This window comes from Grampus griseus (genome assembly GCF_964374135.1).
Source record: "Grampus griseus genome assembly, chromosome: 2".
Taxonomy (NCBI): domain Eukaryota; kingdom Metazoa; phylum Chordata; class Mammalia; order Artiodactyla; family Delphinidae; genus Grampus; species Grampus griseus.
The window spans coordinates 107,373,337-107,399,642 of NC_139018.1; the positions used below are offsets into that span (position 1 = coordinate 107,373,337).

At 36.5% G+C, this 26,306-nt stretch overlaps 1 protein-coding gene across 1 annotated transcript in view; it reads right to left on the reverse strand.

Moving 5' to 3' along the window:
* The window catches only part of CSNK1G1 (casein kinase 1 gamma 1), a 140,668-nt gene that overhangs the window by 87,346 nt on the left and 27,016 nt on the right, over positions 1 to 26,306 (reverse strand). The window contains exon 2 of the mRNA XM_082648074.1: positions 13,169 to 13,568. Coding sequence (XP_082504200.1) covers positions 13,169 to 13,349 — 181 coding nt within the window. The 5' untranslated portion in view covers positions 13,350 to 13,568. The remainder of the gene's footprint in view (positions 1 to 13,168; positions 13,569 to 26,306) is intronic.

Sequence of the window (26,306 nt, forward strand, 5' to 3'; positions counted from 1 at the left end):
ACATACCCTTCAGCAGCATGTGAGGTCTGTAACTTCTGCACATCCTCACCAGTCAACACTTATTATCTGTTTGATTCCAGCCACCCTAGTAGGTATAATGTGGGATCTCACTGTGATTTTGATTTGCATTTCCCCAATGACTACTGATGTTGAGCATCATTTCATGTGCTTAATGGCCATTCCTATGTCATCTCTGGAGAAAGGTCTATTCAAATCCTTTGCCCATTTAAAAATCGGGTTATTTGGGGATTTCCTTGGCGGTTCAGTGGTTAAGAATCCTTGCTTCCACTGCAGGGGGCACAGGGTCAATCCCTGGTTGGGGAGCTAAGATCCCGCATACCACGCGGTGCGGCCAAAAAAAAAAAAAAAAGAATAAAAGTAAAATCGGGTTATTTGTCATTTTATTGTTAAGGTCTAAGAGTTCTTCATATACTTGAAATACTAGTCCCTTATTAGATATGATTTGTAAATATTTTCTCCCATTATATGGATTGTTGTTTTACTTTTTTTCAGGATGTCCTTTGCAGCACAAAAAATTTCATTTTGATGAAATCCAATTTATCTATTTTTTCTTTTGCTATTTGTGCTTTTGGTGTCATATCTAAGAGTCCACTGCCAAATCTGAGGACCCGAAGATTTACCCTTATCTTTTCTTCTAAGAGTTTTACAGTTTGGGCTATTATTACATTTAGTTCTTCGACACATTTTGGGTTAACTTTTGTATAGTATGAGGTAAAGGTTCAAATTCAATCTTTTGCACGTGAACATCCAGTTCTCCTAGCACCATTTGTTGAAAAAATTATCCTCTCCCCACTGAATAGTCTTGACACACTAGTAGAAAAGCAATGGACCATAGATTCATATCTGGATTCTCAATTCTATTCCATTGACCTATATGTCTATTCTAATGCCAGTACCACAGTGTCTTGATTACTGTTGCTTTGTAGTAAGCTTTAAAATCAAAAAGTGAGAGTCATCCAACTTTGTTCTTCTTTTTCAATATTGTTTTGGTTCTTCTGGGTCCCTTGCAACTCCACATGAATTTTAGGATCAGCTTGTCAATTTATGCAAAAAAGCCAGCTGGGATTCTAACAGGGGTTGTGTTGAATCTGTAAATCAATTTGGGGAGTACTACATCTTAACAATATTAAGTCTGATCCCTGAATGTGAATGTTTTTCCAGGTATTTAGGTCTTCTTCTTCCTTTTTTTTTTTTTTTAATTTACAATGCTGTGTTTCATTTCTGCTGTATAGCAAAGTTACTCAGTTTTATATATATATATATATATATATATATATATATACACACACACATATATATATATTCTTTCTTTATATTCTTTTCCATTATGGTTTATCACAGGATATTGAATATAGTTCCCTGTGCTATACAGTAGGACCTTGTTATTTATCTAGGTCTTCTTTAATTCCTTTCCAAAATGTTTTGTGGTTTTCAGAGTATAAATTTTACAGTCATTTTGTTAAATTTATTCTCTTTTGATACTATTGTAAATGAAACTGCTTCCTTAATTTCATTTTTGGATTAAACATAGATACTTTTGTATAATAATGATTCAGACCTCTTCTTTCATTATCCATTCTCAGAAGCATACTGCCTTTTCTTTTTTTTTTTTTTTTTTTTGGCCAAGCCATGCAGTTGCAGGATCTTAGTTCCCTGATTAGGGATCGAACCTTGGCCCCTGGGAGTGGAAGTGTGGACTCCTAACCACTGGACCGCCAGGGAATTCCCCATACTGTCTTTTTTTTTCATACTGTCTTTTAATTAGAAAAATATTAGTATCTCTTAAACCTCAAGTAGGGAACTCTTTTATATAAATAAATTTTTCAGAAAAGTGAAGTGACACTCTTTCAATTAAAGTTAAAAAGTAAAATCATTTACAATGGAAATGTTTCTAAAGCTTCATGTTTCATAAAGAGAATATCAGGTGTTCACTCTAGCAGCATACTATTTACTAAAATTGATAGAGATTAGCGTGCCCCCCACCCCCGTGCAAGGATGACATGCAAATTCATGAAGCATTACATTTTTTTACAAACTTAAAGTTATGAAATAAATAAGTCACAGGGGATGCTATGTACAGCATGATGACTAAAGTTAATAATACTGTACTGTATTAATAATAATGTTTATAATATCTGAAAGTTACTAAGAGAGGAAATCTTACAAGTTCTCATCACAAGAAAAATAAATTTTGTAAATATGTGTGGTGATGGATGTTAACTGGACTTACTGTGGTGATCATTTTGAAATATATACAAATAATGAATCATTATGTGTACACCTGAAACTAATATAATGTTATATGTCAATTGCACCTCAATAAAAACGTTTCCATGAATATCTGATTTTTTTTCCTTGATGAATCTACCCAAGATGAGTAATAATTATATTACCCCACTTGAGCAAACACCCTTAGGGGTTAATCCAGTATATAAGGCTATTCTGCCCAGACTGTTCTGCTCTGTGACTTTGTTACCTCCCTTGCTATCAGTCTATCAGTGATCACTTCTTGATATATGTAATTCCCTCTTCCTTCTGTGTTTGTACTCTATGGAAGATTAAGAAAACTAATAAGCTTGTTAGAAATGCATATAGAATAAGAACACAAAGGCTTTAAGAAGAAGACTGAAGGTCTGAAGCACAGGAACTTCTGGGTACACAGATCCTAAGATATCTATTTTGACTGCTAAGAAATTTTTTATTTTTATTGTTGTTTTGGTTTGCTAGTCCTCAGCTTTGATGGAGAGAGCTGGAGCTTATTAAGAAAAATGATACCATGTACAGTTTTACTATAACATGGATAAAAATTTCAACAAATGTAATTTATAATTCTAATTTACATTAATGTTAATTTATATTCTACATAAATTTTTGTGAAAAAATGCTACATTTAGCCTTGTCTATTCTGAAATGAGTATTTTAGAGTAAAATAAAACTGTAGAAAAATAATTACACTTTCATCACTGATGTGTAAATTTTCTGCTCTATATAAAACTAATTTATCTAGCAAGCTAGAGAGAATAATGTGTTATAGTTCTAATAATAACCTATCTTCATGAACATGTTTATTGTGTTATTTACTTATAATAATAATAAAAGCTAGAAGAAAACGAAGCCCAATTATATAGTAACGGTTGTGGTAATCCACTTGAAGAAACAGAATAGCCATTAAACTTATAATTACGAAAGTCACATATAGGAATTTAGTAAATAAAAAAGGCAGAATCTCAAAGCACAGCCAACTTCGTTTATACCAAAGTACATATATATGTATATGCATGTATATATAGACATATATACATTTACACACAACTAAACAAAGAGCTGCTCTAATTTTCTGTAATGTTACAATTCTGTCTACAAAAACAAAACCCAAACAAACAGAAACAAAACAAGCTTCATGAATTGGAATTACCATTAACTTCTCTATAGGCTAGGTGCTCAAAACCAAACAATCTAATTATTATTTAGATTACTCTATCTCTGAAGTAGTTTATAACATGAAGTAGAAAAAGGAACATGACAATCTCAAAAAAAAAAAGCTAACTTTTAGTTTCACAGTACAGACATTAGCCTAAACTACCTACAAGAGCCCTTTAATCAAAGAAACACTTAGAATTACTTAAATCACAAGGCATTTACTGTTTCAGCTTTCTATCATCCAGACAAACTGGAGAACTCCCCTATTATCCTTTAATATCAGCACCACTAGATAAAACAAGACTGCTCTGTGTTTTTTAACAATACAGAAAAATGATACTTTTTGTGGGAAGGGGCAGTGAGATCAGAAGTTCTAATTAATTTATGATCTCTGCGGAGGGGCGGGGTACAGGGGTGGAAAACATGACATGCAATTCCTTCCAAGTTTGTTTTGTGTTTTTTTTTTTTAACTGCCTACAAGACAAAGTCCAAATCTGTATCATGGCCCACAGCTAGTCAAGAACAGACTGCTCACATCTCTACCCTCATTTCCCACTTACCTTAGTCAAATAAAAAGCTAAGGGTAGAATAAAGAACAGTGTTTATAATCTCCTCCACTTTGATTTTACTCTAAATTTAAAATCTATACTTTGCAAAATTAAAAATAATAAAAAATTAATTATTAATCAATTAGCCAATGTTTTCCCTCCTTACCTCCCAGAAAATCCCTGAAGATTAAAGTTGGTTCAACATAGAAACTAGATAGTGATACTTAGAGAAAAGATTATTGGCTATCATTTTATACTTTATATTTCTTTTCTTGGTAATAGGTATAATTATACTGAATGTAAATGATTATAACCTTTGGAATTTAAAATTACTTCTTATGTCCTTTTAAACCTTTTTTTTCCCCCAGCATGTAGTATTTCAACTGCACACTTAACCAATAAGTAGGGAAACTACATGGTATATAATAGAAATATCTGTCTGGGATGTCCCAGACCTGGGCTCTAGTTCCAACTCTGTGGCAAGCTAGTTTATTTTACCTTGACTAAGTTGTTTAATTTCTAATTTCTTTCATTTTTAAAATGATGAAGTTTGGACTAGACAATGCCGAAGTTCCTTAGAGGTCCAAAACTTAAGAAAGATCTTATCTATTAAATCATTCTAAGTTACCATGAGCTTTTTGGGGGTAAATCCCACTCCTGTCTCATAGTAAACTCAGAGCCAACTTTTTCATATAAGTGTCGCCAATCTAGTTGTCAGACTTGAAACTGTAGAGTAGGATTCTTGAATCATGGTCAAGTCTTTTGTTCAAGTCACTGCTTTTTCAAAAAATTTAATGTTGAATCTTGATTCTGTTAACCAGTCACTATATTAGCTGCCCCACCTCAAGCACTGTATTATGTGAGGATTTCATTACTATGTCCTTCAAAGATCTCCATCCAATTCACGGTTGAACTGAATGGAATCAAAATACAGAGCTCTACTGTTCAGCATCAGTGATGACAATGATCCGATTCTCTTTGGTGAGGTGGTTAAAACAACTACAAATCTCAACTATCTTCCCAGCCAACTCATATTTCTAAATGTGTTACTAGACTATCACAAAAGTCTGTCAAACAAATGCCTTGCTGAATAAAAATATGAGATACATAGAGACATCTGGTTTAACACGGCAGAGAAAATGTAGGCATTTCACTCTATTCCTTTCCAAAAGCCCAATGAAACGACAAAAGGAAGAAGACAGAACAAGTAAAATAGGTGGGAAAAAAGCAGACTATAGATGTCAACATTTTGGAAGATGGGCTCCATTTCCTTTGGTAAGAGCTTTGCCATTTTCTGGAAAAGTATGGCCATAAGTTCAGACAGTTTTCTCCTTAGGATGCATGATCATCACATAAATATTGAGTCTGAACTCTCTTCATAATTAAATCCTTAATCGTCCTAGTTTTGTACTCCTGCTGAACAATTCCAAACTGGTTTAGCAATCCTGAAAATTTTACTGTTAAGTTCTCCTGATTAACTAGCCAAGATGTCAATGCATAATCCTGCAAGTTATCATATCTGTGATAATTCTAAAGTTACCATATTAACATGACACAGTCTGTGCATCAGCGAATGTGGTTAAAACTATTTGCTCCTACCATTTTTTGGTGGATTATGCTACTGACAAAAAGAATTCTTCCTCAACATCTGTTAAAGCTGTTTAACCTCAGCAAACTGTGCTTGAGTTAGAACCAACAGGATGCAATTCCAAAAGAAATTTAAACTACAATACTATTAGGAACAATAACTTTACATTCATTTGTAGTTTTCCAAGAAAGTTAAAATACATTATTTCTGGGATCATAATTTAAATTGAATCCCTCCACAACATACTGCAGAAAACAAATGATATAATTCGTTACATATCTATGAAGCAGGAACCTAAGTATCCCCTTCTGAGGGGGAGAAAAATATGTTTTATCAGTCTTACAACTTACTACAACACATAAACAAATGTACACACATACATATCTCCAAAGAGGTAAAGTACATGGGACAAAATATTAACAACTGGTAAATCTAGGTGTTATTATGGATCCTCACCATCCTATCCATTTTAGTTTTTTGTAAAATTTTGAAATTTTTCTTCATACAAGTTGGAAAAAAATAAAACAAAAATTTAAACAATGTTTTGTATTATGTATACAAACCAAGTGCTCACTATCTGTCAATCACTGTCTTAGGTGATTATATGCATTATCTAAATTTTATCTCTACAACAAATCTGTAAGATAGATATTATTATTACCCTCCTCTTACGGAGGAAAAAAAATGAAACTTGGAGAGGAAATCTGACTCAGGGCTCTTACTTTTAACTACTTGAGGCAGAAAGTAATGACACGACTTCTAAAACTTGTTTTTAGTTTGTTCCATCTACAGACCCCCCCAACATTTGCAAATTTATAGGGAAACTTTAACAATGTTATAAAAGCACAATACAGTAGCCCCTTACTCTCTGTGGAGGACTGGTTCCAGGACCCCCATGGATACCAAAGTCTGTGGCTGCGTACGCTCAAGGTCCCTTTACAAAATGGCGTATTATTTGCATATAACCTAGGAATATCCTCTGTATACTAGATCTAGATCTCTAGATTACTTATAACACCTAGTACAGTGTAAATGCTAGGTAAATAATTATAAATACAATGTAAATCCTATGTGAGGAGTCACCTGTAATAGGGCAAATTTAAGTTTTGCTTTTTGGAACTTTATGGGACTATTTTTCCCCAGAGTGTTTTCCACCCCTGGTTGCTTGAACCCAGAGGTGAAGAACCTGTGGATATGGAGGGCCAACTTTGTATCAGTTTTTTTGTTTCGCTGACTGGCTTGATTTTTGGCTGATACAGATTGAGTTTCATTTGTTCAAAATGCTAAGATTTCCTATGAAACTATTAATAAAAAAGTAAACATTTGATTTTACAATGCTTTCACTTTCTACTAGAGAAGAAACACTTTTAAATCTTATTTTATCTTAAGCCTATATTCTTTCAGATGAATGCTTTTCAAAAAATTTTAACACAACAGACCCATACCTTTTAAACAAAATCTTGCTGAAAACTCAATATAAAGGTAAGAGAGAGTCCTGCCTGCTCACTTTTCCTTTCCCATTCTCTTGAAGTAGGAAATCAAGGGCTCCAAGACTTTGTGGGATGTAATATGAAACCAATTGCTTTATATAATATGCAACTGTAAACTGTTAATTATCACAACTGCCAGAAACAGAACTGGCTGGTAAGAGCTGAAGTTGTAAGTCCCAATTTAAGTTCATTAGTGATACTTAAGTAATTCAGATATGGAAAGAACAATATGCAGAGAAGTTGTCATGTACACTCTACTTTAGTCATAGAAATAAGTGTCTTATTTTAGAAGCAAGGGAGGAATGTGTCACAGGACAAGCTGATACCCTTACACAATTTACCTTTGTCAGAAACATCCTTCTGTTCTAATGTACTTTTACATATTTCACCAGATACCAAAGATGGAATAGAACAAAAAGGTCAATTCTTTGTGCCTCCATTTTCTTATGTGTAAGTAAAAACATTCTCTAACAAGATACTATTTCACAAAGACAGTATACAAATTATTAAAATTTATATGCAAGATTGTTTAGTCTAAATGGTCTCCCATAAACATAGGCACATACTTGTTAGGATATGAAATCACCTATCTACTTATTCTTGCAACTAAAAAGGAAAAAAAGCTGTTATTTGTAGACTAGGGATACATATTTTCTAAATTCTGGAGGAATAGAATCATTTTTATCTTAATGTTTACATGATTCTTTCCAGGCCTGATTCAGGAGACTCAAAACTTTAATTAAAAAAAAAAAAAAAGGAAAAACAAAGGGCTTCCCTGGTGGCACAGTGGTTGAGAGTTCGCCTGCTGATGCAGGGGACACGGGTTCGTGCCCCGGTCCGGGAAGATCCCACATGCCGCGGAGTGGCTGCACCCGTGAGCCATGGCTGCTGAGCCTGAGCGTCCGGAGCCTGCTGCTCTGCAGCGGGAGAGGCCACAGCGGTGAGAAAGAAAAAACAACCTGCAGATCTGTTTCCACTCCATTGTGTCCTCCTACCTTTTATCCACGATCATCCTTCATCAATCTTCCTTTCTCAAATCTTCAAAATTCCCCTTTCTATTGAGGCAATATACATAGGTAAGATGCCACAGAAATAATCTTTCCATTGAAAAATATGCAAAGGCCACAAACAAGCAACTCTTAAAAGAAGAAATATAAATAAATGTGTAAAGATGTTTAACTTCACCCATGAACACATACACATTTAACGAGATACCATTTTCCCCTATCAGACTAGCATAGATGAAAAGATTCTCGATAATGTTCAAGGTTTTTGAAGGAGAAACACAAACACACACACACACACACACACACACACACACACACACACACACACACAGGCTCACACAGAAAGTAAAGGAAAACCATCTTTCTGGAGGGCAAATTGACAATGTGTAAGAAAATCACAAATATGTATGTATCTTTGACACAGAAAGTACACTTCCAGGATTTATCCTAAGAAAATAATCAACCAAGCTTAGACTACTACAAGGATGTATTTATTACAAGTATCTACAAGGATGTTCAGATAGTATTACTTATAATTAAAAAACAGAAATAATTTATATGTGTATTAAGACTAGCTAATAAATTTCTACATACAGACATTAAAAATGATCTATATTTAAGCTGAAACAATAGAAATTCATGCTGTATTAAGTGATAAAAGCAAGTTTACAGCACAGTTTGATTGCATTTCTAAAATATGTCCTGATCCATATTTGTTATTCTGGAAAATTAAATTAATTAAACAAAATTAGTAATTATCTTTGGAGATACTTTTAAGAAAAAATTTTAAAAAACTTTGGGCAACAGCATGTTTTCTTTTTAAAAGCATTCCTTTAAAGGATATGTTTATTGCTATTTTTCCCCTGGTTACAAAATACAGGTATTCATTAAAATAAACGAAGAACAAAAAGGAAGGAAAAAAGGAATCATCTCAGAAATATATAAACAGAAGTAAAAGACCAAAGGCTATAATAATCAGCTTCCTGTTTAGCCTTAGGGCACAGGCTGTGCTTAACACCCCACCCCTCTAGAAACTCTTGTCTTGACTTTTCGACTTCTCTACTCTTGAGGCTCTTCCTCTTCCAGCATCCTTTAAATGCACCCTCTTTCTCTCCTCACTCACACAAGGTCCACAAGCATCATATCATCACTGATGATTGCATGCTCATTAACATCTACATGGTAATGATTTCTTAATCCCAGCTGAAGTCTAATTTTTCTAAGTCTCAGAGTCACATTTCTGCATATGTGCTACATAATCCTCAAAGTCAATATATTCTCAAAGTCTAACTTACTTGCCTTCCCCATCGCCTACTCTAATCCCATGTTTCTTAGCTCTATTAAAGGTTTCCTCATTCACTTGGTCTTCCCACGCTGGCAAAATAACTGGTAACCAAATCCTGCCTAAGGTTTCCTTCTGAAATTTCTCCCTAATTCATCCCTTCCTCTACATCTCACTGCCATTTTCAGAGCTAAGGCAGGCCTGGCCACTTCTGACCTGGACTACTTAGGGTACCCATTATATGCCATACACAGTAAAAGGAACTAAGAATACGAATAAATATGAGAATATTAATAAAGCAAATTACTACCATCAAGCATATCTTGAGGTAGAGAGATGGAGGAACATGACACAATGTGACAAGTACAATTAGAACAAAAATCCACACGATGTCAACCTCTTTACTATCTGATCTAATCTTATACTGGGAATTATCTTTCTAGAATACAAACCAGATAATGTCACTCTTCTGTTGTAAAACCCTTGAGGATTCTACTCCACTGCCTACAGGATAAAGTCCAAATGCTTTAATACCAAGCAAACACTTCACAATCTGCTCCCAACGTATCTAATAGCCTCATCTATTACTCTTCTTTCACTTCACACCCCATAACCCAGCCGTGTATAACTAGTTGCTGCTCTGACAATATGCTAAACAATTTTACAACACATAGTGTTTGTGCATCCTGCTGTTGGACAGTCCTTCTTCCTTGTGCTCGCCAGTGAAGTCCCGTACTACTCTCAATCAAACCACGCTCCTCTGTGAAACCTTCATTAACCTTCTCTGTCAGTGTAGTTTTTATACACTCTATTACAATACTTATCACTTTATGTTGTAATTTGTTTTTCTTTTTCTGTCATTAGACTGTGAGATTCTTTTTTTAAAAATTTTAGTTGATTTATAATATTGTGTTTGTTTCAGGTATATAGCGAACTGATTCAGTTATACATACACATATATATTTTTCAGATTCTTTTCCTTTATAGGTTACTACAAGATATTGACTACAGTTCCCTGTACTATACAGTAGGTCCTTGTTGGTTATCTATTTTATACATAGTGGTGTGTACCTGTCAACCCCATACTCCTTATTTATCTCCCCACCACCTGATACTGTGAGATTCTTAAGTACATCTTGTAATTCTTTGTATCCTTCCCAAGTCTAGCAAGACAGTAAATATTCAAGAAGTGTTTGTTAAATGGATGATGAGGTGGAAACAGATTTACATAGAGCCAAAATACACTAATCATCCCTTTTCTTTTTTGGCTCTCTGTCTGGAATTCAGGAGTCTATTGAAGCAGTAATGCCACTACCTACCACGACCCCCACATACCAGGAACCCAAAGGAGCCCATGTATTTTTTTTCTCCCCTCTTCCTACTCATCTGGCTATCTATCCATCCAGCCCACAAATAACATCAGCAAATAATACAGATAGAATCCCTGCCCTCCAAGGGGCTTATATTGGAGTAAGGAGAGACAATTAACAGGTAAACAAATACATAAAATAATGTCAGACAGTGATCAATGTGATGAATAAAACAAAGTAGTTTGATGAGACAGAATGTGGCTAGGGGAGTAATGTGCTATTTTAAATGGAGGTGGGAAAGAAGTCACAGAAGGTTTCTCTGAGACAGCAACATGAAAGTTGAGGCCCAAGGGATGAAAAGCAACCAGCGAAGCAAAAGTTTGAAGAAAGAATCCTTCAAGCAGAAGGAATTGTAGGTGTAAAAGCTCTGAGGCACAAATGCACTTGGCTATTTGAGGGACAGAAGAGACAGGTAGCTAGAGAAAGAAATGAGTTTGGAGAAGAAAGCACAGCGTTGTAATGGCAGCCTGGGTGGAGGCCTATCTGCTCCTGCCTTGAGTTTGGAATTTTCCAGTTTTCACCTCCTGTTGTCTGCACAATCTTCTACTTCCTAATACCATAGCAAGAGGACAATGGAATGGGGTATACAGCACACCCTGTTGTCAGGAGACATCAAATGATTCTGAAAGTTACTTTTCTGGTTTCTGTTGATAAAAAGTACTCCTAGATACAATGCCCTAACAATAACGGTCCCAGGGCTAATGAAAACCTCATCAGCACACAAGAATAAAACCACTTGAAAAGAGAGACAAGTTCTTTCTACTGACTACAATGCAAGTCAAAATGGGATCCATCATATTCACCCTAGATTCGTTAGAGGAAATAAAACACAACACTTTACCACTCTGAAAATATACATGAGCTATCCTTCTACCTGAATAGATTTTTCCATTCCTGTGTAAACGTCAAGATCATATAATACAAATCTAGACTGAAGTAATTAAATACATTTGCAGTTTTCATTGACCAGGATTTTTCTTCATCTTTATAGAAATTAAACAATTTTATGATGTTTTGAGAAAGCATGAATTTATATGCATTATAAACTGCCTCAGTAATTTTGTGGATGTTTGTCATAATCTATTTAATTCAAGTACTACTGTGATGTTAGAGCAAAGTCAATCCACTATATAAATGTATAGTCACAAAACTAGCTACTAAAGCAACTCAGTAGTTGGTAGGAACTCAAGCAGTGTGAAATTACACATCTTACTCCTATTTTCAGTAGCATCTGCTGGCTTTACTAACCAGAACATGAACACATCACTAAATATAAAAGCCTTTCATTATCCTAGTCAGGTCTTAAAATTCCAGGCTCCCAGCCTTCTAGTGGTAAAAATAAATTCATTCTCAGCATCCCTAGATTCAATTCTACACCCAGTGATCTCTGGCTAGTACAGTGATGTTTCCCTGAATCTCTCTATGGGGGGATGAGAGGTAAGATTTTTTCGATCTCCTTTGGAAAAATCATGAGAAGTAGCAGAGGTAATCAAAAATAATCATCTTATACTCCCACGCTCCCACTTCCTCAAAGGGCAAAGCCTCTTACGATGGGTCTTCATAATACTACATAGTCTCAACAGCTATGAAAAATAAGAAAACACTTTAGCTTAAAAAAGGACCTTGTCACAATCTGCACCAATACAGATTGGTGACCAACTTCACATATTCACAAGATCCTTCATTTTCTCTTCCCCATTCACCTAGGGAGGGCCATAAAAAGTTTCTAAATACCCAATGTACCTTCTTCCCAATTTCACGTCTTCAAACTGGTTCATTTTATCATTATTCATCATCTCACTCATAAACCAATACCTGAAATAAAAAATCCTTTCCTTGGTTGGGTAATAAAAGTTGCAAAGTTTCTCCCTGGAGTTCTAGCTCAATCCTGATGTTGGGACTTCTGGGAAGGAATGCAAACATGGTATCAGTTGGAAAACCTCTCTAAATACTGATGTATCTCCTTGCAGACTAAGTATGGATATTACAGAGTAAGTACTGACTCTTCCCTTACTAAGGGTAGATTCTGAATTAAAACAAGGCCTTAATCCCTTCTCCAAGTGTGGTTCAAGGACCAACAGCATCTTAATCAACTGGGAGTTTGTTAAAAAGACAGTATACAGGGCTCTACTCTCCAACCAACTAAATCAGAATCTTCGTTTTACTGATATCTGTATGTAGATCTCCCTACATCACAAAATCTCAGAACTGGTGGAAAATCTAAAATCCTATCACACACAATGAGGGATGAACCCTGGATAACAATTATACCTGATAATGACTATAGTCTCCTTCACAAATTCTTCAGTTCTTTTAACAATAGGTCCTCATTATAAGAACTTCTCGTAAGATTATAAACTGCTGGTCTTGAAATGCACCAAAGCTTATTATAGCTGCTGCTGTTCTTGTTAGGCTAAGCCAATAATATAACCAAGTTCTTACCTAATCTGAGCTCTCCAAAGTTCCCACACCCTATCTTCTTGCCAACCCTGAAGTTGGGTCCCACCATAAGAACCCCAGAGGATGTTGAGGAGCCAGATGGTCGGGAACAGTGTCCACTCCTTTGTGCCATGGGTTTAGTTGTCCGTTGTCTTTCATCCTTTTCCCTACTAGGATGGTCCATGATCCTACACGACAGAGTCTCTGCACAGGTATCCTTAATTTGTATACCTCTCTTCAATACAAAAGTACGTCCGAATAAACTGGAGTTAGAGTAAGGTAAGGAGTTCTTTTGGCACCATGTTTATGTTTCTAATTTATCTCCAGGAGATGAAAAACCATTGATTAGTTCTGGTAGGACACGTAGTCTGTAGGTCTCAAGCATCGGAGGATATTGTGTAACCTAGGTAAAAAATCAAGAAAGCATACAGTTAAAAATTATATTTTAAAACAAATTAAGAGTTACCACTAATCAGAATGGACTCTATCCAAAACTGAGCAAAGTGGACAGCTTCCTGAAATGGATTTTGGTTTTACATCCTCCAACAGTTTAGCCATCTGGACTAGTAATTCATCTGGTAACATAGGCTCAGTAGGCTACAGACCAGGGCAGCTAATGGAACACAGAACCCTTTAACATAAAATGCTTTCTTCTAGTGTTGTACATATGACTTAAAAGAAAGCTATTTGTTGGCTTTTTCATCACTGGCTAACAAAGATATGGTGGGGTTCAGCCAAGTTAAATAAACTGAGGCCAATTAAAAGCTCTTCCCCTCAATTTGGACAGAACCTATCAGAAACAAGCTACTCACTACTCACTGTCCCCCTCCTCCATCCCCACCATTTATCAAGCACTGACAGCAATCACGAAATCCAAAACAAGTTACGGATTGACACAGACTACTTCTATGAAGGCCTTTCCAAAACCCTAGTGGTACAAAGTAGTACTAGACTAAAGGTTGGGAAAGCTCAACTTTTGGTCTAGTTTTCACTGTGGGCTGAGTACACAATGACAGAGTGCCTGAAGCAGGTCCTTTGCACAACCCCAAAGTGAGAATAAATCTGAAGAACAAAAAATCTTAAACAAAACCCATCCCTACCAGAATTCTCCAGTTTCTCAATTTAGGACTAAGCCCAAGACAAAGTTTACAATGAGATAATTTTGATGCTATTTTTGATAATCTAGGTGAGTATCCTTAACAAAAAAATATTCTGTTACCACCAATCACAGACTAAACCATACTTCTGTTTCACTTTCACTGAAGATTTCCCTTAAAATTTTAAGGAAGAAGAGAATTAGAACTGCTTGGTTACTATTGCGTGTATACAAGAAAGCAAATATGTCCAGACTGTAAGCTTCTTACGGACACGTTTAATTCCCTAGTACAGGAACAGGCACATACGTGTGAGCTGAACGTACAAATGGGCACATAATCCAAGAACATACTCTGTTTACTTCATTATAGTAGTTAACTGTTTATTTTCATCTTTTCTGTCTGCTTTCTTTGCATTATTAAAACTGCATAATGACTTTAGGCTTCCGTAAAGCTAATCATCATTAAAATACATTTCCCTGTGGGCTTCCCTGGTGGCGCAGTGGTTAAGAATCTGCCTGCCAATGCAGGGGACACGGGTTCGAGCCCTGGTCTGGGAAGATCCCACATGCCGCGGAGCAACTAAGCCCGTGAGCCACAACTACTGAGCCTGCGCGTCTGGAGCCTGTGCTCCATAACAGGAGAGGCCGTGACAGTGAGAGGCCCGCGCACCATGATGAAGAGTGGCCTCCGCTCGCCACAACTGGAGAAAGCCCTCGCACAGAAACAAAGACCCAACGCAGACAAAAATAAATACATTTATTTAAAAATAAAAAAATTTAAAAAAATAAAATACATTTCCCTGAATTCAGGAAATTATACATCTACATTCAAAATGTATATTCTGTTAAAGTAAAAACTCAGGGTGGTAAGAATAGGTCAGTAATTACTGGATTTCCTACATGAACAACATTATGAATTTATATTTCTCCTCACTCTTTCTCTTATTATAATTTCATCTAATATCCTTCAATTATCTTTGTTGTCTACCCAAAGTCCCTCAAACAATGTGAGTAAAGAAAGAGAAGTAGGGAATTCTCTGGCTGTCCAGTGGTTGGGACTCCACGCTTTCACTGCCAAGGGTGCGGGTTCAATCCCTGGTCAGGGAACTAAGATCCCACAATACACGCAGTGCACACCCCCCCTTCAAAAAAAAAAAAGAAAGAAATGAAATTTAAGATGTTTTATTTAGATAGTCCATCTTAACAGGTGGTCGTGTGTCTATAGATGATAAACTGTCAGGCTATACTTTCTTCCTTTATATCATATATTTTTTTGAGAACAGGTAAAGGGTGTCTTAGCCTATCCAGACAATTTTGAGCATTGAACTAACTCCTAAAGTTTCATCAGTTATCATTAGTATAATAGTCTTATTTATAAGATTTGAAAATCTGTACTACCTTGTCTATTGCTCTTCATATTTTTCATTGTGTTCACTTCTTTCCTAACAAAAGGAAATTATTTTTATAATGTTTGTCATTAGCTTTCTCCATTGCACTTAGACTCATGTAACATCAGGTTCAGTAATCACTCACAGCCCTCATATCCAAGTATACTTGCATGTATGTATTCAAAAAACATACAGTAGTACTTGCCAGGTTAGAAAACTGCCAAAAGCCAACAACCGTATTCAGCTGGGAAAAGGATGTTTCTTTTTTTTAAACATCTGCTTGTAGATTAGAACAATCATTTTACCTCCCACAAACATGGTAAACACACTTATCAATGTTGTAATCTATTCATGAGACATTAGCACAATTTAATTTGTAACTATGAAAGATGAAATATATTCAATACTACTTTATGTGGCACCTCTCATTAGAGAAATCAAATTGAATGATTAAATTTTTTAAAATCCTATTTCTTTTTCACCACTCGCTGCTCAAAACTATTTCCTACTTCCCAATTACAAACTCTTTAGCTTGTCACTTGAGTCCCTTCAATATCAACTCCCTAAATAAATTCATGTATTAAAGCTACTACATAAAGCAAAGGAACATCCACCCTTAGCTCTTACACCTAAAATGGTCTCTTAAGTCTTGTCTTATTTAAGGCCTGACTCATATCTTACATCCTTTGTGAAACCTTTTATAATCAATTCATCATTAATGCTTGGAGCACCACTATCTATACCACCATTTGCTACTTACCATATATCAGATTATATTGATATGTATTCTAATATTCAATTGGATTATAAGCCCTTGAAGTTAGGGATCTTGTCACATCTCTTTTAGTTTCTTGCATATAATTGGTACTTAATAAGTACTGAGTAATAATTATGATCTTGAATAATAGAAGACAGATTCCTAGCAACATAACCTAATATTTATACAAAATAATATGTAAAAGTAAGGAGAACCCTAAATAACCCTAAGAACTCCTAGAATTCATCTAGCAAGAAGCTGGTATTATTTCATTTAAATTCATTAGTGTTAAGACATAGGCTACTTAGAATTTCCATTTCACAAGGATATTAAATGGTTTATTTACAGTTACTAGCAAATAACATATGAAAAAGTTAGCTCAAGAACCAGGTGAAATGGAACACCCAAGGTAACAATTATGTTATACTTTAACCTTATTTTAAAAAAATGGCTTCTAAGGACAGCAGTAAAAGATAAACTATATGTTTATATTATATAAAATTATATAAATGCAGTAAGCAGATGTTTGTTTTTCTGGGGAATAAACTATTCAGCAATCACTTAGATCTCATTAAACATGTTAATGTTACAATGCATATGTATTTGAATTTTTAGAGTCATACCAGCAAGTTTCTTAAAAAGCCTAATTCTAGTAGTTTCTACCACTCTAGGCATGCCTGAATTAAAGAAAAGGTATTTTTAAAATATGACAGGGGCTTCCCTGGTGGCGCAGTGGTTGAGAGTCCGCCTGCTGATGCAGGGGACACAGGTTCGTGCCCTGGTCCGGGAAGATCCCACATGCTGCGGAGTGGCTGGGCCCATAAGCCATGGCCGCTAAGCCTGCACGACCAGAGCCTGTGCTCCACAACGGGAGAGGCCACAACAGTGAGAGGCCCATGTACCGCTAAAAAAGAAAAAACATAGAAAAAAATGACAATGAAGACACGACAACCCAAAACCTACGGGATGCAGCAAAAGCAGTTCTAAGAGGGAAGTTTATAGCAATTCAATCTCACCTCGAGAAAAAAGAAAAATCTCACATAAACAATCTAACCATACACTTAAAACAATTAGAGAGAAAAGAACAAAGAAAACCCAAAGTCAGTAGAAGGAAAGAAATCATAAAGATCAGAGCAGAAATAAATGAAATAGAAACAAAGAAAATGATAGCAAAGATCAATAAAACTAAAACCTGGTTCTTTGAGAAGATAAACCAAATTGATAAATGCTTAGCCAGACTCAACAAGAAAAAAAGGGAGAGGACGCAAATAAATAAAATTAGAAATGAAAAAGGAGAAATCACAACTGACATTGAAGAAATACAAAGGATTATGAGACTACTATAAACAACTATATGCCAATAAAATGGACAACCATGAAGAATTGGACAAAATTTTGGAAAGGTATAACCTTCCAAGACTGAACCAGGAAGAAAAAAATATATAAACAGACCTATCACAAGTAATGAAATTGAAACCATAATTAAAAATCTTCCAACAAGGGCTTCCCTGGTGGCACAGTGATTGAGAGTCAGTCTGCCAATGCAGGGGACACAGGTTCGTGCCCCGGTCCAGGAAGATCCCACATGCCACGGAGCGGCTAGGCCCGTGAGCCATGGCTGCTGAGCCTGTGCGTCTGGAGCCTGTGCTCCGCAATGGGAGAGGCCACAACAGTGAGAGGCCCGCGTACCACCAAAAAAAAAAAAAAAAAAAAAAAAATTATCTTCCAACAAAAGTCCAGGACAAGATGGCTTCACAGGCGAATTCTACCAAACATTTAGAGAAGAGCTAACACCCATCCTTCTCAAACTCTTCCAAAAAACTGCAGAGGGAGAAACACTCCCAAATTCATTCTATGAACCAACCATCACCCTGATACCAAAACCAGACAAAGGTATCACAAAAAAAGAAAATTACAGACCAATATCAATGATGAACATAGATGCAAAAATCCTGAACAAAATACTAGCAAACAGAATGCAACCGCACATTAAAAGGATACACCACAATCAAGCGGGATTTATCAAGGGGATGCAAGGATTCTTCAGTATACGCAAATCTATCAATGTGATACACCACATTAACAAATTAAGGATTAAAAACCATATGATCATCTCAGTAGATGCAGAAAAGGCTTTTGACAAAATTCAACATCCATTTATGATTAAAAACTCTCCAGAAAATGAGCATAGAGGGAAGCTACCTCAACATAATTTAAAGGCCATATATGACAAACCCACAGCAAGCATCATCCTCAATGGTGAAAAACTGAAAGCATTTCCACTAAGATCAGGAAGAAGACAAGGATGTCCACTCTCACCACTATTATTCAACATAGTTTTGGAAGTCCTAGCCACGGCAATCAGAGAAGAAAAAGAAATAAAAGGAATACAAATTGGAAAAGAAAAAGTAAAACTGTCACTGTTTGCAGATGACATGATATTATACATAGAAAATCCTAAAGATGCCACCAGAAAACTACTAGAACTAATTAATGAATTTGGTAAGGTTGCAGGATACAAAATTAATGCACAGAAATCTTTGACATTCCTATACACCAACAACGAAAAATCAGAAAGAGAAGTTAAGGAAGCACTCCCATTTACCACTGAAACAAAAAGAATAAAATACGTAGAAATAAACCTGCCTAAGTAGGTGAAAGACTTGTACTCAGAAAACTTTAAAGCACTGCTGAAAGAATCAAAGATGACATAAACAGATGGAGAAATATACCATGTTCTTGAACTGGAAGAAACAATACTGTGAAAATGACTGCACTACCCAAAGAAATCTACAGATTCAATGCAATTCCTATCAAAGTACCAATGGCATTCTTCACAGAATTAGAACAAAAAATTTTACAATTCATATGGAAACACAAAAGACCCCGAACAGCCAAAGCAACCTTGAGAAAGAAAAACAGAGTTGGAGGAATCAGGCTCCCTGACTTCAAACTATACCACAGTAATCAAGACAGTATGGTAGTGGCACAAAAACAGAAATATAGATCAATGGTACAGGATAGAATGCCCAGAGAAAAACCCACACACATATGGGCACCTAATTTATGACAAAGGAGGCAAGACATACAGTGGAGAACAAACAGCTTCTTCAATAAGTGGTGCTGGGAAAAGTGGACAGCTACATGTAAAAGAATGAAATTAGAACACTACATAACACCATACACAAAAATAAACTCTAAATGGATTAAAGACCTAAATGTAAGACCAGACACTATAAAACTCTTAGAGGAAAACATAGGAAAACTACTCTTTGACATAAACCACAGCAAGATCTTTTTGACCCACCTCCTACAGTAATGGAAATAAAAACAAAAATAAACAACTGAGACTTAATTAAACTTAAAAGCTTTTGCACAGCAAAAGAACTCATAAACGAGACAAAAAGACAACCCTCAAAATGGGAGAAAATACTTGCAAATGAAACAACAAAGGATTAATCTCCAAAATATACAAACAGCTCATGGAAGTCAATATCAACAAAACAAACAATCCAGTTAAAAAATGGGCAGAAGACCTAAACAGACATTTCACCAAGGAAGACATACAGATGGCCAAGAGGCACATCATGTAAAGATGTTCAACATCACTAATTATTAGAGAAAAGCAACTCAAAACTACAATGAGGTATCACCTCATGCCAATCAGGATGGCCACTATCAAAAAATCTAGAAACAATAAATGCTGGAAAGGGTGTGGTGAAAAGTGAACCCTCCTGCACTGTTGGTGGGAATGTAAATTAACACAACCACTATGGAAAACAGTATGGCAGTTCCTTAAAAAACTAAAAATAGAACTATCATATGACCCAGCAATCCCACTACTGGGCATGTACCCTGAGAAAACCATAATTCAAAATGAGTCATGTACCACAATGTTCATTGCAGCACTATTTACAGTAGCCAGGACATGGAACCAACCTAAATGTCCATCAACAGATGAATGGGTAAAGAAGATGTGGCACATATATACAATGGAATATTACTCAGCCATAAAAAATGAAATTGAGTTATTTGTAGTGAGGTGGATGAACCTAGAGTCTGTCATACAGAGTGAAGTAAGTCAGAAAGAGAAAAACAAATACCATATGTGAATGCACATAAATGGAATCTTAAAAAAAAATGGTACTGATGAACCTAGCTGCAGGGCAGGAATAAAGATGTAGACATAGAGAATGGACTAGAGGACATGGGGTGGGAGGGGGAAGTTGGAGTGAAGTGAGAGTAGCATTGACATATATACACTACTGAATGTAAAATAGTTAGCTAGTGGGAAGCAGCAGCACAGCACAGGGAGATCAGCTTGGTGCTTTGTGATGACCTAGAGAGGTGGGACAGGAAGGATGGGAGGGAGGCTCCAGAGGGAGGGCATATGGGGATATATGTATTCATACGGCTGATTCACTTTGGTGTACGACAGAAACTAACACAGTATTGTGAAGCAATTATACTCCAGTAAAGATCTATCAAAAAAACAAAAGAACATATACATATGTATAACTGAATCACTTTGCTGTACAGCAGAAATTAACAAAACATTGTAAACCAACTGTACTTCAATAAAAAATTAAAGCAAAAGAAGAAATTAAACTGAACTTCTGGAGCTAAATAATATAGTAACTGAAATTAAAAATTAACTATAGGGCTTCCCTGGTGGCGCGGTGGTTGAGAGTCCGCCTGCCAATGCAGGGGACACTGGTTCGTGCCGCAGTCCAGGAAGATCCCACATGCCGCGGAGCGGCTGGGCCCGTGACCCATGGCCGCTGAGCCTGCGCATCCGGAGCCTGAGCTCTGCAACGGGAGAGGCCACAACAGTGAGAGGCCCGTGTACCACAAAAAATAAAAAATAAAAAAAATAACTATAGAGCCCATGCTCCGCAACAAGAGAAGCCACCACAATGAGAAGCCCCTGCACCACAATGAAGAGTAACCCCTGCTCTCTGCAACTAGAGAAAGCCCACGCACAGCAATGAAGACCCAACGCAGCCAAAAATAGATTAAAAAAAAAAAAGGGGCTTCCCTGGTGGCGCAGTGGTTGGGAGTCCACCTGCCGGTGCGGGGGACACGGGTTTGTGCCTCGGTCTGGGGGGATCCCACATGCCGCGGAGCGGCTGAGCCCGTGGGCCATGGCCACTGGGTCTGCGACTCCAGGGCCTGTGCTCCGCGGCGGGAGAGGCCACGGCAGTGAGAGGCCCGCATGCAGCGAAAAAAAAAAGTTAACTAAATGGGTTCAACAGCAGATTTGAGCACGAAAAAACAAGGAATCAAGAAACCTGAAGGTAAGTGAATTCAAATTATTCAGTCTGAGGGACAGGAAATGAGTGAAGAAAAATGAACAGAGCCTAAGGAATCTGCAGAACACCATCCAGCATACCACCATAATGGATAATGGGAGTCTCAGAGGGAGAGGAGAGAAAGAGAAATTATATTTGAAGAAATAATGGCTACAAACTTCCCAAAGTTTATGAACATGAATCTTCACGTCCAAGCAGCTCAACTAACTCCAAACAGCACGAACTAAAAGAGATCAACACCAGGACACATTATAGTCAATCTAATGAGACACAAAGAACCCTGAAAGCAGCAAGACAGAAGGGACTTATCACCTACAAGTGATCCTACATAAGATTAACAGCCAATTTCTCAACCAAGAATTCTACATCCAGCAAAATTTTTCTTCAAAAATGAAAGAAAAACTAAGACATTCCCAGATAAACAAAACCTGAGGGTGTTTGTGACTAGTACACCTGCTCTATAAGGACTCTGAAAGAGAGTTCTTTAGATTGAAATTAGAGGACACTGGATAGTAATTCAAAGTCATACAAAGAAATAAAGAACAAGAGTAAAGATAGCTGGGACTTCCCTGGTGGCGTGGTGGTTAAGAATCCGCCTGCCAATGCAGGGGACATGGGTTCAATCCCTGATCCAGGAAGATGTCACATGCCACGGAGCAACTAAGCCCGTGCACCACAACTACTCAGCCTGCACTCTGGAGCCCGTGACCCACAACTACTGAAGCCTGCGCGCCTAGAGCCCATGCTCTGCAAGAAGAGAAGGCACCACAATGAGAAGCCTGTGTACTGCAACGAAGAGTAGCTCCCACTCACTGCAACTAGAGAAAGTTTGCATGTGACAACGAAGACCCAATGCATCCAAAAATAAATAAAATAATTAAAAAATAAAAGAGTAAAGATAGCTACATAAGTACATATACAAGCCAGTATTATTGCATTAATAACTTGTACCTCCTCTTTTTCTGGCTTACATGATTTCAAATAAGAAAGCATAATAACTATATGTTTAAAACTACGGTTTCCCTGGTGGCGCAGTGGTTGAGAGTCAGCCTGCTGATGCAGGGGACACGGGTTCGTGCCCCGGTCCGGGAAGATCCCAAATGCTGCAGAGCTGCTGGGCCCGTGAGCCATGGCCACTGAGCCTACGCGTCCGGAGCCTGTGCTCCACAATGGGAGAGGCCACAACGGTGAGAGGCCCGCATACCGCAAAAAAAAAAAAAAAAAAAAACGAAACATCTATGTAAATAGGAACACAAGGTATAAAGATACACTAACAATAACAAAATAGGGTGCAGGGAGAACAGAGCTGTATAGGAGCAAAGTTTTTGTATACTACTAAAACTAGGCTGCTATTAGTTAAAACTTGATTGGCATCACGTTAAGATGTTAATTGTAATCCCCAGAGTAACACGAAGAAAATAACTTCAAAATATACAGAAAAAGAAACAAAAAGAGAAAACAACAGTACACTAGACAAAATCAACTACAGTTGACCCTTAAACACAGGTTTGAACTGCACAGGTCCATTTATACATGGATTTTTTTCACCACATACACACAGTACTATACAATCCATGGCTGGTTGAATCTGCAGATGCAGAACTGCGGATATGGAGGTCTGACTGAAGGACTTGAGCATCTGCTGATTTTGATAAATCAAAGGCAGGTCCTAGAACCAATCACCTGCAGACACTGAGGGATGACTGTAATCACAAAAGAAGGCAGTGATGAAGGAACTGAGAAACAAAAAAGATATAAGACAAATAGAAAACAAATAGGTAAATAGCAGAACCAAGTCCCAACTTATAAGTTACTTTAAATGTAAATGAATTAAATTCTCCAATTAAATAGCAGAGACTGGTATAATAGATTAAAACCAATCCAACTAAATGCTATCTACACACTTAATTTATATCAAAAAGATACAATAGCTTAAAAGTAAAAGGATGAAAAAAGGCAGTCCATGCAAATAGTACCCAAAAGAGGAATAGGGTGGCTATACTAACATCACACAAAATAAGAGTTTAAGACAAAGTGTTACAAAAGACAAATTGTTACAATGACAAAAGGGTCAATCCATCAAGATGACATAGCAATTACAAACATAAACACACCTAATAACAAAGTCACAAAATAATATGAAGCAAAACCTGATAGAACTGGAGAGAGAAATTGACACTTTTACAATAACAGAGTTCAAAACTTCACTTTCAATAATGAAAAAACAAGCAGACAACAGATCAATAAGGAAACAGAGTATTTGCACAGCAGTATAAACCAACTAGTCCTAACAGACATATACAGAACATCCCACTGAACAAACAGCGGAATACGTATTTTTCTCAAGTGTACATGGAACATTCTCCAGGAGAGATGTTAGGCCACAAGTCTCCATAAATTTTATTTTATTTATTTTATTTAAATTTAATTTTATTTTATTTAAAGAGTTATTTATTATTTGCTTATTTATTTTTGGCTGCGTTAGGTCTCAGTTGCAGCATGCGGGATCTTCATTGAGGTACGTGGGATCTTTCATTGTGGTGTGTGGGCTCTTGGTCACGGCATGCGGGCTTTCTCTTCTCTAGTTGTGGCGCGCAGGCTCCAGAGGGCGTGGGCTTGTAGTTTGTGGCATGCAGGCTCTCTAGTTGAGACATGTGAGCTCAGTAGTTGTGGTGCATGAGCTTAGTTGTGCCACAGCATGTGGGATCTTAGTTCCCTGACCAAGGATCGAACCCATGTCCCCTGCATGGTAAGGCGAATTCTTTACCACTGGACCACCAGGGAAGTCCCCATAAATTTTAAAAGACTGAAATCATACGAAGTATTTTTTATGATAACAGAATGAAAGTAGATATTAACAGAAGAAAAACTAGAAAATTCACAAATATGTAAAAAGTGAACAACATACTCTTTCTTTTTTTAAAATTTAATTTTCTTATTGAAGTACATTTGATTTACAATGTTGTGTTAGTTTCCGATGTATAGCGAAGTGATTCAGTTATATATCTGTATATATATATATACTTTTTCAGATTCTTTTCCCTCATAAGTTATTACAAAATACTGAGTATAGTTCTCTGTGCTATACAGTAGGTCCTTGTTGGTTATCTATATTATATATAGTAGTGCTTATATGTTAACCCCAAACTCCTAATTTATCCCTCTCCCCCTTACCCTTTTGGTAACCATAAGTTTGTTTTCTATGTCTGTGGGTATTTCTGTTATGTATATAAGTCCATTTGTATTTTTTTTTAAGAGTCCACATATAAGTGATTATCATAGGATATTTGTCTTTCTCTGTCTGGCTTATGCACTTAGTATGATAATCTCTAGGTCCATCCATGTTGCTGCAAATGGAATTATTTCATTCTTACAAATGGCTGACTAATATTCCATTGCATGAGTGTATATATATATATTATATATATATAATAAATGTTTTTTATATATATACACCAAATCTTCTTTATCCATTCATATGTTGATGGACATTTAGGTGGCTTCCATGTTTTGGCTACAGTAAATAATGCTGCAGTGAACATTAGGGTGCATGCATCTTTTCAAATTATGGTTTTCTACAGATATATGCCCAGGAGTGGGATTGCAGCATCATATGGTAGCTCTATTTTTAGTTTTATAAGGAATCTCCGTACTTAAACAACATACTCTTAAACAACCAATGGTTCAAAGAAAAAAATCACAATGGAAATTAGAAAATGCCTTGAGACAAATTAAAATGAAAACACAACATACCGAAACTTACGTGATATAGAGAAAGCAGTGCTAAGAAGTAAATTTATAGGTATAAATGCGTACATTAAACAAGAAAGACCCCAAATCGGTATCCTAAGTGTACACCTTAAAGAAGCAGAAAAAGAAGAGCAAGCTAAATCCAAAGCAAACAGATGCAATGAAATAATAAAGACTAAACTGGAGATAAAAGAGAATTAAAAAAAAAAGATAGAATCAACAAAACCAGAAGCTGATTCTTTGAAAATATGAACAAAATTTAAAAACCTTTAGCTAAACTAAGAAAAAAAAAGAAAGAAAAGACTCAAACTACTAAAAAAATCCAGAGATGAAACTGGGGACAATTCTATGGACCTTAAAAATGAAAAGGATTATAAGTGAATACTATAAACAACTATACACCAAAAAGTAAGATAACCTAGATGAAGTGTACATGGTCCTATAAATAGACAAGGTACCAAAACTGACTCCTGAAGAAAAGGAAAATCTGCAGCAAGAAACTGAATCAACAATCAACTTCCACCAGGGAATTTCCTGGAGGTCCAGTGATTAAGACTCTGTGCTTTCACTGCTGAGGGCCCGGGTTCAGCCCCTGGTCTGGGAACTAAGATCCCACAAGCTGCGTGGCACGGCACGTAAGAAAAAAAACAAACAAAACACTTCCCCCAGAAGAAAAGCCCAGGACCACATGGCTTCACTGGTAAATTCTACCAAACATTTAAAGAATAATCATCAATCCTTCCCAAACTCTCCCAAAATCCAGAATAGGACAGAACCCTCCCTAACTCACTGTGTGATGTCAGCATTACCTCAATACCAAAACCAGGTAAAAACATTC